This window comes from Caretta caretta, chromosome 3 (genome assembly GCF_965140235.1).
Source record: "Caretta caretta isolate rCarCar2 chromosome 3, rCarCar1.hap1, whole genome shotgun sequence".
Lineage (NCBI taxonomy): Eukaryota > Metazoa > Chordata > Testudines > Cheloniidae > Caretta > Caretta caretta.
In genome coordinates, this window is record NC_134208.1 from 102,369,274 (window position 1) to 102,383,007 (window position 13,734).

Consider the following 13,734-nt stretch of genomic DNA (forward strand, 5'->3'; position numbering starts at 1 on the left):
TAAAAATGCCAGTGCTTACTATGCAGACAAGTCACATTTGCTGTTCAGGCATTTGAAAGATAAGCGTTACTTAAAATTTTTGAACAAGGCTTTTTAAGTTGTTAGTTCTCCTTTATTGGGGTAGGTAGCAGAGCAGTACCATGAGAGTAGAAGAACAGGAAGAAGGCAGAATTGAGACCTTTCAAAGGTTTGGCCTAAGCGAGGGGGCATGGGGGTGTCATTTGAGCTCCCCGCCTCAGGTTGTGGATCGGCTTTGCTGAGAAGGTGCCATCAGAACATGGCTCCAGAGATCAGGAGTGTCCATGTCACTAGAAGTCCTCAGAGTAGAAGCTAAAAAAGCTACCAAAACCACTCCCCTCACTCTCTTCTCAAGTAAGGGTGCCAAAAATCTCTCCTAAAGAGACAGAGGAAACCCCCACAGCTTCTATAATACCAAAATCCTTAGCCAAGAGAAAGGGCTACCTCTCCCAGTTCAATATTGCGACAGTTGTCATCAGCCAAAGTGCTTAAAATCCTCTTGGTATACAGCAAAAATGCTGCTGGCAGGTCGATCTTAACAAAAGCCCCTTGAGTTTGGGGCTCACTCCCCTCACTCCTAATTGCCTTCAGAGCCTATTTGTTTCTCCAAGACTTTGGGGAAGGTTGTGGTAGGGGTGGGGTTTATCATTAGAGTGCTGCTGGCTGCTCTCAAGACGTGAGGCTCACTGGGTGCTCCTGATACAAGTTATGGTGCTTTACAGCGATGGCAGAGTGCTCAGAGCTTTTTGAGACAGAAATCTTTCATGTATTTTTTATATATTGAAGAAATAAACTCCGCTATAATTGCAGAGGTAAGTGGCCCAACTGGCATCCACTAGTAATACAGGCCCAAAGTCCACCCAACTCCATCTTCATCACAAGCCAAATTCAGTCCTAGTCTAAATAGGCCCAACACCATACTACTTTAATATGACCCACTGTGTAAACTCAGCCCTCCCACTTTAGCCTTTCCTTCCCACTCCTGAGTTTATTAGGATGACATGGGAGATTGCGGACTTCCTTTCCACCCTCACTTGTAATCTCATTTGGCTAAAGAAATTCACAGAATTTAGAAATAAGAAGTTAATTGGCTTTATTTAACAGATCACTACAATCACTGCTTCACTATTTCAAAATTCCCTTTGAACATCTTATAGTATATTTTGATATTTTTAACCACTATCTTCCCCTTTAAAAAAGTAAAATACACACACATTGGGGGAAAAAAAAATGGTAGTGACAGACTCTCTGGAATAGTCCCCAGCAGATATAAATACAAAAAGTAGAACATCTTGAAATAAAATTCTTTCACATTGGACAAAACCACTCTTCAGAACACTGTACAGTGAACACAGATAAGCAGACTGACATCTAATAGTTACCAGTTCAACCAATGCACAGCAGGAACATCCAAAAGAAAGGCATTCGATATTTAATATCCAAGTTTCAGAACAACCCTGGAGCAATGTATTGCAATTACAAATAAACCACAATTCATTGTGCATTATGGGAAGATATCCCTCCGCCCCCCAGCTCTAGAATTATGCAGCATTGCATGTTTGTGCGTGTGTGAAGTCCACTCTTCTCATCACTAAGTTAACTATAAAAAATGAACAGTGATCCAAAAATATTTCTGGCTATGTCTCACTAGCCAAAAGGTGAACTGTTTCTTCATTTGTACCTGGAGGAGTCTGCAGGCTGGATCTGTTTGAGTGGAGGGGAAGGGAAAAGAAGGAAAGGCAATGTGTGACAGAACTTCTGGATACTTTTTGCATACATAATGCTAGCATTATTTAACAACGCACAAACAAAAAAGCCAAACAAACAAATACAAGTGTGGTCTGTGCCCCCAGAAGTTTCTTCCCTTACTAAGTTGATTTTGTTTTCTCTTTAATGAAAGCCTTTTAAATCTGGTTGGAAATGGATGTAAAGAATAAAAGTACCACAGTACCTTCTTCTTCGTGAGGCCTCTAGGATATAGAATATTCCAATAGCTAGTCCCTTTAAAGAAATGGACACCAATTATTACAGTTGTAATATTTGTGTTATATTTTACAGTTGCAGTCTGCAATAAAAGCAACAAGCAAGAATACTATCTTTACTTACACTTAGTAATGCCCATCCTCCTTGTATGGCGGCAGCCCATTCAAACCCCAGCCTCTCATTTAGGAATCCACCTAATGTTGGTCCTACAAAACCTCTAAAAATATCAAAGAGAAGTATGGGTACCTCAAAGAAGAGATTACAACATCCACAGCTAAAAGAGATTCTTTATCACAATACGTTGAGACAAGAGGTTTCAGATCTATAACTTATGTACAGATAGCACATCAGCTGGCAGACCTCTAATGAGTAGTCCCATGCAAGAGTGGTTTGACATAAGGACTGTCAGTGTAGTCCATGCACCAATTTGAGGTTCTGTGAAGTGATGGGGGTAAAAAGCTATGCAGAATATAAAACTAACCTGTGTTTTCAGACTTGTGTCTTATTGACTCCTGTGTCCATGCAGAGTCCCACTGATTTAAATGGGACCATGCCCAGGTCTGTGCTAGAATTCAATGCAGGAGTGGGGCCTTGTGTTCAAAGTTAGACTACTTATACAGGGGCCTGGTTTTCTGAGGTGCTGAGAACCTTACAAGGTCCATTGATTTCCATGTGAATAGTGCGTGTTCAGCTTTTTTGAAAGCACAGTACAGTATCATTCTCATGCAGTATCACAACATTATTGTTTACAATTAACTTCACTTCTTGTAAAAAGCTAGTTCAGTTTACACAACCTAAAGACATATTTAGCAACAGGAGGGGACTGGTACAGGTGACCTTGCACTGTACACATCTTTACTACGTCCACCAGGCTGCTGTCATATACCCAGCATTGCTCTCAACTCTAAGTAGGACATCCAGCATTTCAGTCACTCAGCAGAGAGCATCCACTCTTGTTCCGTTAAATCCCATCAGTTGCGGATGATAAATCAGGGCAGACTAACACTCTGGAAAATGCTGTCCAAAGCTATGGTTTGTGCTCCTGTTGCCTGTGTGCTGCTAGCAACACAAGCAGGGTGGGCAGAGCACTGGCTGTGGCATACCTCACGTCTTCCTCAGCTTCCACTCACTTGATGGCAGCAACTGGGTGAGAAACTCTGGGACCTCTCCTCTCTATCCAAATACATACAGGGCGGGATTCAGGGGCAGGTGACCCAGGCAACTTGGACTTGGGACACTGGGCTCAGGGTGCTGTTTTTCTCTTTAAATGACAAAAAGGGAAAATAGAATGTTTGAAGTAAAATGTTTCAGGTATTCCACATGTGGATTCATTTTTCACTAACCTCCTAGAATGTTCTGGACCTTTCTAGAATCTTGTGGAACCTTCCAGACTTTGAGAACTACATTTTCCTTGAACCTCCTAGAATGTCGTCAGCCATGCCCTCCTGGGTATGTAAGGAGCGGGGTGTCAGTCAGTGACATATAAAAACCAAGTGAAGTGAGAGCTCAGCTGCAATATTGTGAACCTTGTTTTATTGTGTGATTGTGAAAGTGTACTTGTGTTTTAAGACTTGAAGAGCAACTAATAAAGGACATATTTAATGAGACACCAGAGATATCTATTGAACCCCTATCTAAGCAACAATATAAAAGAAATACGTTACTTCTTTTGCTATGCTTAACACGTAATGTTTGATGACTTTCTAAGACTGCGGAACAGACTTTTGCTCTCCCCAATACGGTCTGTTTTCCCCCATAGAAAATAAAAGATACCCTCAAAAGATGTCTTCAGGAGCTCAGTATAGGAAGTGAAAAGCTCAGTTGCAATCTAGATTGCAGCAAGGGGTAAATTTAATGGGAAAATATCTGAAACAGAACAATATAGACTGGGCTTTAGGTAGTAGCAATCGTCCCAGTGCAAAGAAATTGAGGAGCAAAACATAAATGATTGAAGTCCTATTACTAAGGAATTAACAGATTTACCTGAAGACAGGGAATGGAAATGTGAGTAAAGTGATGGAGAATCGCCCAGTTTTCCTGGAGGCATAAAGGACAGCAATGATAAAGAATGTGGCTCACGTGAAAAGGAGAGTAATGTGAAAGAAAAAAAAACTGGTTTACATGAAAACGAGAGAAATGATAAAGAATCAGCCTGGCACGATGACAAACAGCAGTGAGAAAAATTGCACACCGCAAATTGATACGTCAGATCCTGATTTATGGCCAGCAAACCTAAAAACCTCTGCCAATATTGATTGAACATTTTTGAATGGGCCGGGCAAAATTGAGGATATGATGTTTCCAATAAATGGGCAGAAATGACACATTTCAAAGTCACGCTGCAAAAGAGTGCTCAAGAATGGTGAGAAACTGAATTGACATGGGCTAGTTTACTCAAAATCAACTGACAAATTGTTCTGTTAGTGTTGCAAAATATTTGACAAAACCAAATCATTGCTTGTGCTTTCCAGGTACAATTACCAGCATAATTTAGCTGATACTCTGAAGCAACATAAAAAATTATCCAGACATTTTACAGCCTACTCCAAATGGATGGAGGTTAAGTCCGGGCTCAAGCTGAATAAATGCAGACACACAGAAAACGAACGCATTATTAAATGTACTAACCCAGCATTGGAGGAATGTGCACAATCGTCTGATCTCAAAATTACGTGCAAAGAATAATTTGGCTTTCTGGGGCTTGGCAGATATGTTCAACAACTTAATGGTAATTTCCTCCATTTGGTAGAGCTCCTTGGGAAATACAACATCATGAGTGAGCACCTACATCATCAAGTAGTTCATAAAGAAGCTATGGACCATTACTGTAGCAAAACAATTCAAAATGAATGGATTGACCTTATGGAAAGGAAGGGACTTAACATATTGATGTGGCTTGGCAAAGCGAAGTACTTTATGCTGTAATAATGGACTGCAGTCCTGACATTAGTCACAATGAACAGATGTCATTTACAGTAAGATTTGTTGATAAGGAAGGCTGTATCCAAGTAAAGAAACACTATCTGTTTCCAGTCAGTGGATGGCTCTACTGGACAAAGCTTAACAGTAAACATCTGATGAAGTGAGCTGTGGCTCACGAAAGCTCATGCTCAAATAAATTGGTTAGTCTCTAAGGTGCCACAAGTACTCCTTTTCTTTTTGTGAATACAGACTAACACGGCTGTTCCTCTGAGAACTGTTTATGAATGTTTTGAATGAGAATAAAATAAAGTTTCAGGATTGCCGCAACCAAGGCTACAACAACAGCGTGAACACGAAGGGAAGAAACAATGGCATCCAGGCAAGGATCCTGGCACTAAATCCAAAAGCTTTCTTCATGCCTTGTGGTTGCCATTCCCTCAACCTAATTGTGTCAGAGACAGCAGCATCTTCTTTAGAATCAGTATCTCTCTTCAGAGTATTGCAAAGGATATACATCCTGTTTTCAGGATCAGCTATCAGGTGGGAGATCCTCATGGATAACGTGACAAATCTGACCATGAAGCTGCTAAATGACACTCATTGGGAGAGCTGTATCGACAACAGAAAGCCAGTGAGCTACCAAGTGACTGAGGTTTAGGACGCCCTGATAGAACAGGTGCAGTCGAGTAAAGCAGAGGCCAGAATCCGACCCGAGGTGCAAAGCCTGGCAAATCAGATCACGGACTTCAAATTTCTGATCTCAGTTGTGGTTTGGCACAATATCCTGTTCCAAGTAAATGTTGTAAGCAAGGCACTACAAACTCAGTCAATAGACATTGCAACCGCTGCTACTTTGACAAGGAGCTGCCTTGATTTCCTTGTGGCCTACAGAGATAATGCATTTGAAGGTGCCATCACTGCTGCCAAAGAAATGGCAGAAAACTTAGGAGTTGAGCCTGTCTTCAAGGAAACTTGTATTCATTGGAAGAAGAGAGAGTTTGGTTATGAGGGGAAGATGAGGTGATGGGAAGCTCGGAAGAAAAATTCAGGAGGGAGTTTTTTTGCTCACTCATTGATGCTGCTCAAGTATCCATCGAAGAAAGGTTTAGACAAATGAAGTACCATGAAAAGACCTGGGGTTTTTTGTATGCCCTTAGTAAGCTGCCAGTAGACAGAAAATCACTCAAACAATTATACAGATCTTCACTGGATGCAGACACATGGGGTATGTTCGGATGTCAATGATAAAGACCTCCATGTCGAATTGGACAACATCCATCACATTTTGCAACATGGGAAGCACTCTTCACTCCAAGTTCTCCAATTCATTCGTAATGCAAAGCTGAATGACACTTTACCTAAGGTGTGGACAGCTTTGAGGATTCTGCTCACAGTGCCGATCACAGTCACGAGGGGTAAGCATAGCTTTTTGAAGCTCAGGCTCATTAAAATGTATATCTGATCAACGATGGCTAAGGCTGCGATTCTGCCATGGAGATAGTGGAAGTCACGGATTCTGTGACCTTCCGTGACCTCAGTGACTTTTGCAGCTGCAGTGGCCAGTGAGGCTGATCCCAGGGCCAGCTGCTTGGGCACCCCACAGCCAGCCACACTGGCCCTGGGGAGCCCCCAGAGCAGCTGTGTCCTGGGGGCTCAGGAACTGCTAAGTTTTAGTCGGGGTATATATATAGTAAAAGTCATGGACAGGTCACAGGCCATGAATTTTTGTTTATTGCCTGTGACCTGTCCATGACTTTTACTAAAAATACCCATGACTAAATCTTAGCCTTAATGATGGTCAATGAGAGACTGACATCGCTTGCTATTTCATTGCTTGAAAACGCCATTGGCCAGTCTTTGGATCTCTGACACTGTACTTCAGCTCACAAGGGCAGAGGTGAGAAAAGTGACCTTCTGAACTAAAGGATTATGGCAGGGGTAGGCAACCTATGGCAAGCTGATTTTCAGTAGCACTCACACTGTCCAGGTCCTGGTCACTGGTCTAGGGGGCTCTGCATTTTAGTTTAATTTTAAATGAAGCTTCTTAAACATTTTAAAAACTGTATTTAGTTTACATACAATAGTTTAGTTTAGTCTAGTCTGGTTTAACAAATGTTAAAATGTATTACTGGCACACGAAACCTTAAATTAGGAGGTGAATAAATGAAGACTCGGCACATCACTTCTGAAAGGTTGCCGACCCCTGGACTAGAGTTAACATTCTAAGGCTGTCTCCTACTGTAACACTATTTAATACGGCTCCACCCAGAGTTGGTGCATAGTTCAATTTTGTGATGTTCATATACTTCAGTTATTCTTAAAATTAAAAAGTTTCTATAAGCTTAGAGGAAAACATTTTTTATATATGGCATGAATAAATGCAGATTTACAGATCCTAGCATGCAAGTCTTATATGACAGGGATAAATCATGCATGCAAATCGTGCATCAAAGTCATGAAATGGTCTACAAATGCAAAATTTTTATATATATAAATTTTCAAAAGTTTAACAAATGAGGGGAGGAGCACCAAAGGCACTCCTTGCCTGGGGCGCCATTTGGTCTAGAGCCAGCCCTGAACACACCCACCCACCCACCCTCAAAATGCCAAATTAGCCACACATCAAACTGTCCAGACAATGAAGGGGAAAAGGTGGCAATTGGCAGGAGAGCGGAGGGGGAGACAGAGGGAGTAGTGATGGGAACATCACTATATCCTTCATCTCAGGCACAAGCATCCCTCCCTGTACTATTGGGAGGTTCATGGTCACTGTCTTTAAACTAGCACACACCAAGAGTTTTGATAGCCAAGAAGTAACCACACACAGGGGAAGTGCAGGCTCACCCAGCCTTAGTCACCAACAATTATTTCTTGATGTGAAAGACACCACCATCTAAAGGAAGATTAGTTCAGACTCCGTCCTGTTATCCCTTTCCTGCACATTTTGAGTCACTGCAGAACATGCCCACCTGGCAGCAATTAAGTAATGAGCCTTTGGTCCAAGGTTAACACAATGACAGGCATAAAAGTTAAGTGATTTTTCTTTATCAATTTGTCACTGGGAGACTGGCCCCTTTAAGAGGAAGCAGGGTCCAGCGCATCTGTGACTGACTACCTGCTGCCCAACTAGGCTTAAGAAGAGGTATCCGGGAAACAGGAGACATGGAAGGGCTACCCATGGATCTCTCTCTCTCAACACAGGGAAAGAAGGGAAAAAATTACACAGGCAGCAGCTGAAACGGTCCCTGAAGGAAGCTACTGGGAGCCTAGAAGCACAGACTTTGGCAAACCAGTAAAGTGCCTGAAACCACTATGGCTTATTGCTAAAAGCAGCCAAGTCAGCAGGCTGTAAATTAGCCAAGTCAGCAGGTTTAGCTTAACAAAGGCAGGGGGGGAGGGGGGTTGGGTGCCACAGAGAGGGCAGCTTGACCCACATCCTTCCTGATAAGGATTGTGTTGAAGTTGCTGATACATGCGTTTTAGAGGAGCAGGATGTGCCCCAGGAATGTCTACTGGGGCCTCAATGCTGCAAACTCTGGAAAAACCCACACCTGGTTAATCGATAATCAGAAGGAACCTCTCGCTTGACCATTGAAACTGCTTGCTTAACAAGTTTGCTCTAAGGGACATGTCATTCTATTACTAATGTATAAATAAGGGGAAAAAGTTTGAGGTAGGGGGACTCTTCAGGCCTGGACTCTCCCTCTGGATGCATCTTGTGTTTCCCACCGGCAGTGTCTGCCACTGTGCCACTCGAGAGCCACACTCAGCTTTGGTAATTATCAAGGGTTGGGGGTGTTTTACTAACCTCTTGCAGATGTGTGTATAAGTTCTTGAGACTAAGTAAAGTTTAGCTTGAAGTGAAAGCACTCTTGTGTTGTCCTGTTTGTGCCAGCCATCTATTGGTCGGACGGCCGTGTCTCCCCTGATTTATTTCCTGACACCACCTCTCACAGAATAAAAGTAAGAGCTTTGGGTTGGAAGAATCCTGGGTAACACCCCCTAGAAAGAGGGCTATGCAACCCCTGAACCTGAGGGGACAGAGACTGCAAGCCAAGGCGGCTTCATTTTGAATCTGGGCAGAAGAGACTTTATTTCAAAAAAGTCTTTGGACTTCATAAAGTAGAACCCAAGCAGGGGAATTTCATGTTATACCTTTGGACTTTGTGGCATTCTTAAGGGGTCCTGAGAGCACAGAATATTGAGGTAGGACATTGAAGAGCCATACTTAGCCAGCAGGGAGGTGCTACAGGGCAAACCAGCTCTTTTACACACTTAAGCAGCCCAGCAACATTACAGTAACACAGAGCAACCAAAACACCAGAAGTTTATAGAGCATGACTGTGTACCTACCCAAGGGACCACACTGCACCACAGAGCCCAGACACCAGTCCCAAAGCACTTAGCCCCTGCTCGAATCCATTCTCACTGGAGAAAGACAGACAGGTTATTTCCACTAAGTACACTACTTTCCTTTTAAAGTGCTCCATTGCTGGGGGAGGTGGGGAATGTCCCCCCCACAGGGAAATATGAACTACATTAATATACACACAAGTGCAGCCACTACAGCACAGAGAAGTTTCTCTGTGCAGAGGATCTACAACCTTTTTCCCCATGTCTTGCCTATTAAGCCATCTGGCACCACCTCCCTAGGAGAAGGAAGAGAAGGACAATGTTAAGTGGTTTCAGAGTAACAGCCGTGTTAGTCTGTATTTGCAAAAAGAAAAGGAGGACTTGTGGCACCTTAGAGACTAACCAATTTATTTGAGCATGAGCTTTCGTGAGCTACAGCTCGCTTCATCGGATGTAGCTCACGAAAGCTCATGCTCAAATAAATTGGTTAGTCTCTAAGGTGCCACAAGTCCTCCTTTTCTTAATGTTAAGTGGGATTCACAGCACTACAGTGTAATCACCTTTGAGAGTGTGATAAGTAGATATTAATATCACACACAGTCAGTCTTGTGATGGGGTATAGGAGAAGGAAAGCTGAGAGAGATGGGTCTGAAAAAGGGGAAAGCCCTTGGTTCCAAGGAGAAATACACATTGGCTAAACATGGAACCAAGAGGACCTCAGCCCACTATGGCCAAGCAGCATGAGAGATGGGAAACTGTATTTTAAGTAATCCTGACTCCTGCGGATAGAATTGTTGCTATGGTGTCTCCCAGAGAGACAATGGTATTTGCTGGATATTAATCCTTCCAAAGTCCCCTTAATAAATACATACATTAGTCTTATGGCTTGCTGTACAAACCACCAAAACCAGCTGGACCCCATGACCCTATTGAGATCATCACACCCCCTTACCAATAGATAAAATTCAGAAGTGCTTAAGTGATATAGAAGCCCAGCTCATTTTTTTAAAAAAAGCCAGAAAGACACTTGACAAGAGCCTAAGTCACTTTTTCAAAAGATTCACCCAACATCTGAGGCTCAGATCAATTAATTAATTACTTCCCCCCTCCCTCCCTCTCAGAGAATGAAAGGGTGGCTGGAAATTGTTTGCAGAGCTTCCCATTATTAGTAATATAAACAGATCGAATTACTTACTAAGCACAACTGAGCATCTCAGGGAACAGTGGGATAGAAGTCAACGCAAAGGAAAAGCCACAAAAAACCAGCACTAGGACAAACATCCAGAGTTTGCTGCAAAATAAGCATTTAAAGAAGTTTTACGCCATTCCTTTCAAATTAGACTTTACTTTCATTAGTTAGGACTGTTACACCAGTTCTCCATGATTCAGAGATTAGTTTTCCCTTCAAAACATCGTTAGCTGTAATATTTGTTTTAAATCATCCAGTAAATAGCCTTGCATGTTTTGACAGAAGAGATTTCTTAAGAGTGCAGCTCCAATTTGAAAAATGGACTTTGTGAAAAACAACAAAATTCTGTGATTCCATTTTTGTTGCGTCAATGATTTCCTTATGCAGGGAGCTCAGTTTATAAACAGAGAATGGTTTTACGAACTGCTGACCCTGAAAATTCATCCTGGGATTGTTAAATCCAAGATATGGTCTTTGTTTCACAACACTAAAGATTCTGCAGTCCACAGTTACATCGGTGTAGAGATAGAGGATGGGGGGAAAAAAAACCCTACAAGCTACTTCCTGAAGTTTCTCCTCCACTCACCCCTCCTCCCCAAATGTTTGATATTGGTTATGTTCTCCTTCAAAAGTTAGAAAAAAAACAACCAGCTCTACACCTTTGCAACCCTGGCCATCATTGTTATTTCACAGATGTAATAGAATAGATCATTGGAAGACAATAGGGGTAGCACAGGTGGCTTTACAAATGGAACACAGACGCTCTTTGCTTTTTTTTTTTTGGGAGGGGGGGGGGGAGAAGAATGATTTTCCATTGAGCGGCATTTCAATGTCATGAATATTCAAGGAGAGACAGGCACTGTAGTTTATTTCAGTGTAGTTAGTTGAGGTAAACATCAAATGCAGGCTATAGCATTTACCTCATCTAGCTACACGGAGGTTAAACAAATAAATCAAAACACAGTACCTATCTCCCATTAGATATAACATCAAGATGGCTCTCTCAGTGGGAACTCTCCCTCCCGCCCTGTGAAGGCATAGCTGTAGTTGCTTATGCATCCCAAGCACTAACCAAATAAATCACTTTGCTCTCCCACAGCCATGTTGGTCCTGGAGGACTTACCAGTAATAACAAAACTAAAAACTTTATTATTCTCCACCCCACACACAGACTAAAGTGAGCAGATACAACTCTGAAGAGGCACAGGATGCAGGTCAATACTGAGTTATTTTTTCTAGTCATTTTTTAATTATAACCGTATGTAAGTATTCTGAAGCTCCCATTTGTATTCTGCTGCTTGAGCAAGAAAAACAGTATCTCTTTCCAAAAGCTCAGTAGATAAAATCCTCTTGTATTGAATGGCTACATAAAGTGGTCATAATTAGACAGAATGCCAATTAATGGGGAAAGCTCACTTGATAGGGTTAGAGATAAAAGGCGGTAAACTGTACCTTTCAATGTGCAAGATGGGAGCAGGTCCTAACAGGAAAAAGGACAGTGCTGCCAGTAAGCCCCCAAAGACCAACCACCATTTCCTTAGGTGCTGAGAAAGAGAAATCAAAGGTCTAAAGAAATCCAAACTCAACCAAACTCTTATTTGCTAAACTAGCACATATGCAAAAGTAACTTGCGTAAGGTGCTTCTGGCCCACCAGGGAAAGGAAGATACTTGGGACTCATTCAGATGCATTTCCCTTCCTTCAGAAGCAGTTCAAACCTCTTGTGGGTGAAAGCAGGGAGTGGGATTTAGAACAATAATTTTTTAGAGAAAGTTAATATTTTCTCCCCATCACAACAGCGTACGAGTCCTTACACTTAACATTTGCCACTCAGCATTAGTTATGGCAGCACAGTATCTCCTATTCTCAGTGTAAGAAGATGCTGCAGACATGACCGGTATTAGAGGCAAATTTGTTTAACTGGATTACCTCAATCCCAAGCTTTTAAAAGTGGCCCCTGGGGAAAACTCCTTTACATTCTGACTGAGGCTCCATAGGTAGATGTATGGGAGAGGCACTAATTAGTACATTTCCTATCATGCCCTCTCCCTGGCAAGTGTGCCTACTGTGGCGATTACATCGGGAAGCTTGCAGATGACAAAATCAGGAGGTAAGGGTATTTCAAGTCACTGTGACTCTCTTGCAAGCAGACTCTGCTACCAGGGGCCCAAAGCTTGGTTTTCACCAGCAGTATGATTCAGGACCTACTTTTCAGCAGTATTTTAAAAAAAAAAAAGTTTGCATGTGATGCTAATGTAATATTAATCGCTCCCAGTACTATCAAGCGCTTGCTGCCATACAGAGTTGACCATGCATCTAATTTTGGATGTTCAATGTCTCTGGTAAATGGCAAAAGACCACAGGAAAAGCAGTGGCAGCCAATTATGTATCAAAAAGTGACACATACTATGTCAAAATAAGTAGACATTTGCACCTGTGATCAGATAAGGCTTAAACAAAGATCTCCAAAGGTAAAAGGCTGTCACCAAAGCCTCCTAGCCCACACACATACAGAGCTCCTTTGAAATATATTCCTATAGTGAGCTTTTCATTAAGAGTGTCAAGATATGGCTGGCCAGTACATTTGTCCAGAAGGGGGGAAATTTCTTTTTAATTTCCTTATTGTTTGTTCACCACCCTACACCCTCTCCCTCCCCCCCGACCCAATTCCAGCTCTACCTGGAGTAGTGATTCTTTACATCTAAGAGGCAGATCATCCATTTAGCCCATGTAAAACTCCAGCTGTGTATCAGCTATAATGTACATAGAAACAGTAAAGATAATGAACAAGTGTATTTGTGATCTTAGTGTAGCCCCAGATCCTACAAAGGGATCCACTGACTTGATGAAAACGTGATTCAGTGCAGGTGTAAAGGCCTGGCAGATGGATCCTTTTGCAGAATTGGGGTCTTGGTCTAAGACTTCAGAAATGAGATTTCTCTGCTTTTTTACTTTGCATATTTAAGCTAGTCACGTACATATGACACTATACAAGCAACAAGAGATTTTACTCACTGGTATTTTATCACTTAGAAGCCCAAATAATGGCGAAGACAGGGAGTAGGAGAGTGCCAACGCTAGAAATACTAAACCCACATAACCAGCTGGTAATTTGAACTGTAAAATACAAAGTTTTTTTTTTTTTTTTAAAAAAAAGCACAGAATGATTGAAGTATTCCATAAGAATCACATTTTAAGTTAAGTGGCTGAAGCCAATAATTTTAACTCCTTATGAAATATATTTTTCAATACTTGCTACTCCAATATCAG

At 41.9% G+C, this 13,734-nt stretch overlaps 1 protein-coding gene across 2 annotated transcripts in view; it reads right to left on the minus strand.

Annotated features, from left to right (window-relative positions):
* Positions 1-1,139: 1,139 nt before the first annotated feature.
* LOC125634158 (MFS-type transporter SLC18B1) overlaps positions 1,140-13,734 on the minus strand; it is a 39,900-nt gene continuing 27,305 nt past the window's right edge. For both annotated transcript variants that reach the window (XM_048844523.2, XM_048844521.2), the window contains exons 8-14: positions 13,480-13,581; positions 11,918-12,009; positions 10,472-10,567; positions 9,277-9,351; positions 2,125-2,218; positions 1,970-2,019; positions 1,140-1,722 (exon numbers count right to left, since the gene is read on the minus strand). In XM_048844523.2, coding sequence (XP_048700480.2) covers positions 1,656-1,722; positions 1,970-2,019; positions 2,125-2,218; positions 9,277-9,351; positions 10,472-10,567; positions 11,918-12,009; positions 13,480-13,581 — 576 coding nt within the window. In that variant the 3' untranslated portion in view covers positions 1,140-1,655. The remainder of the gene's footprint in view (positions 1,723-1,969; positions 2,020-2,124; positions 2,219-9,276; positions 9,352-10,471; positions 10,568-11,917; positions 12,010-13,479; positions 13,582-13,734) is intronic.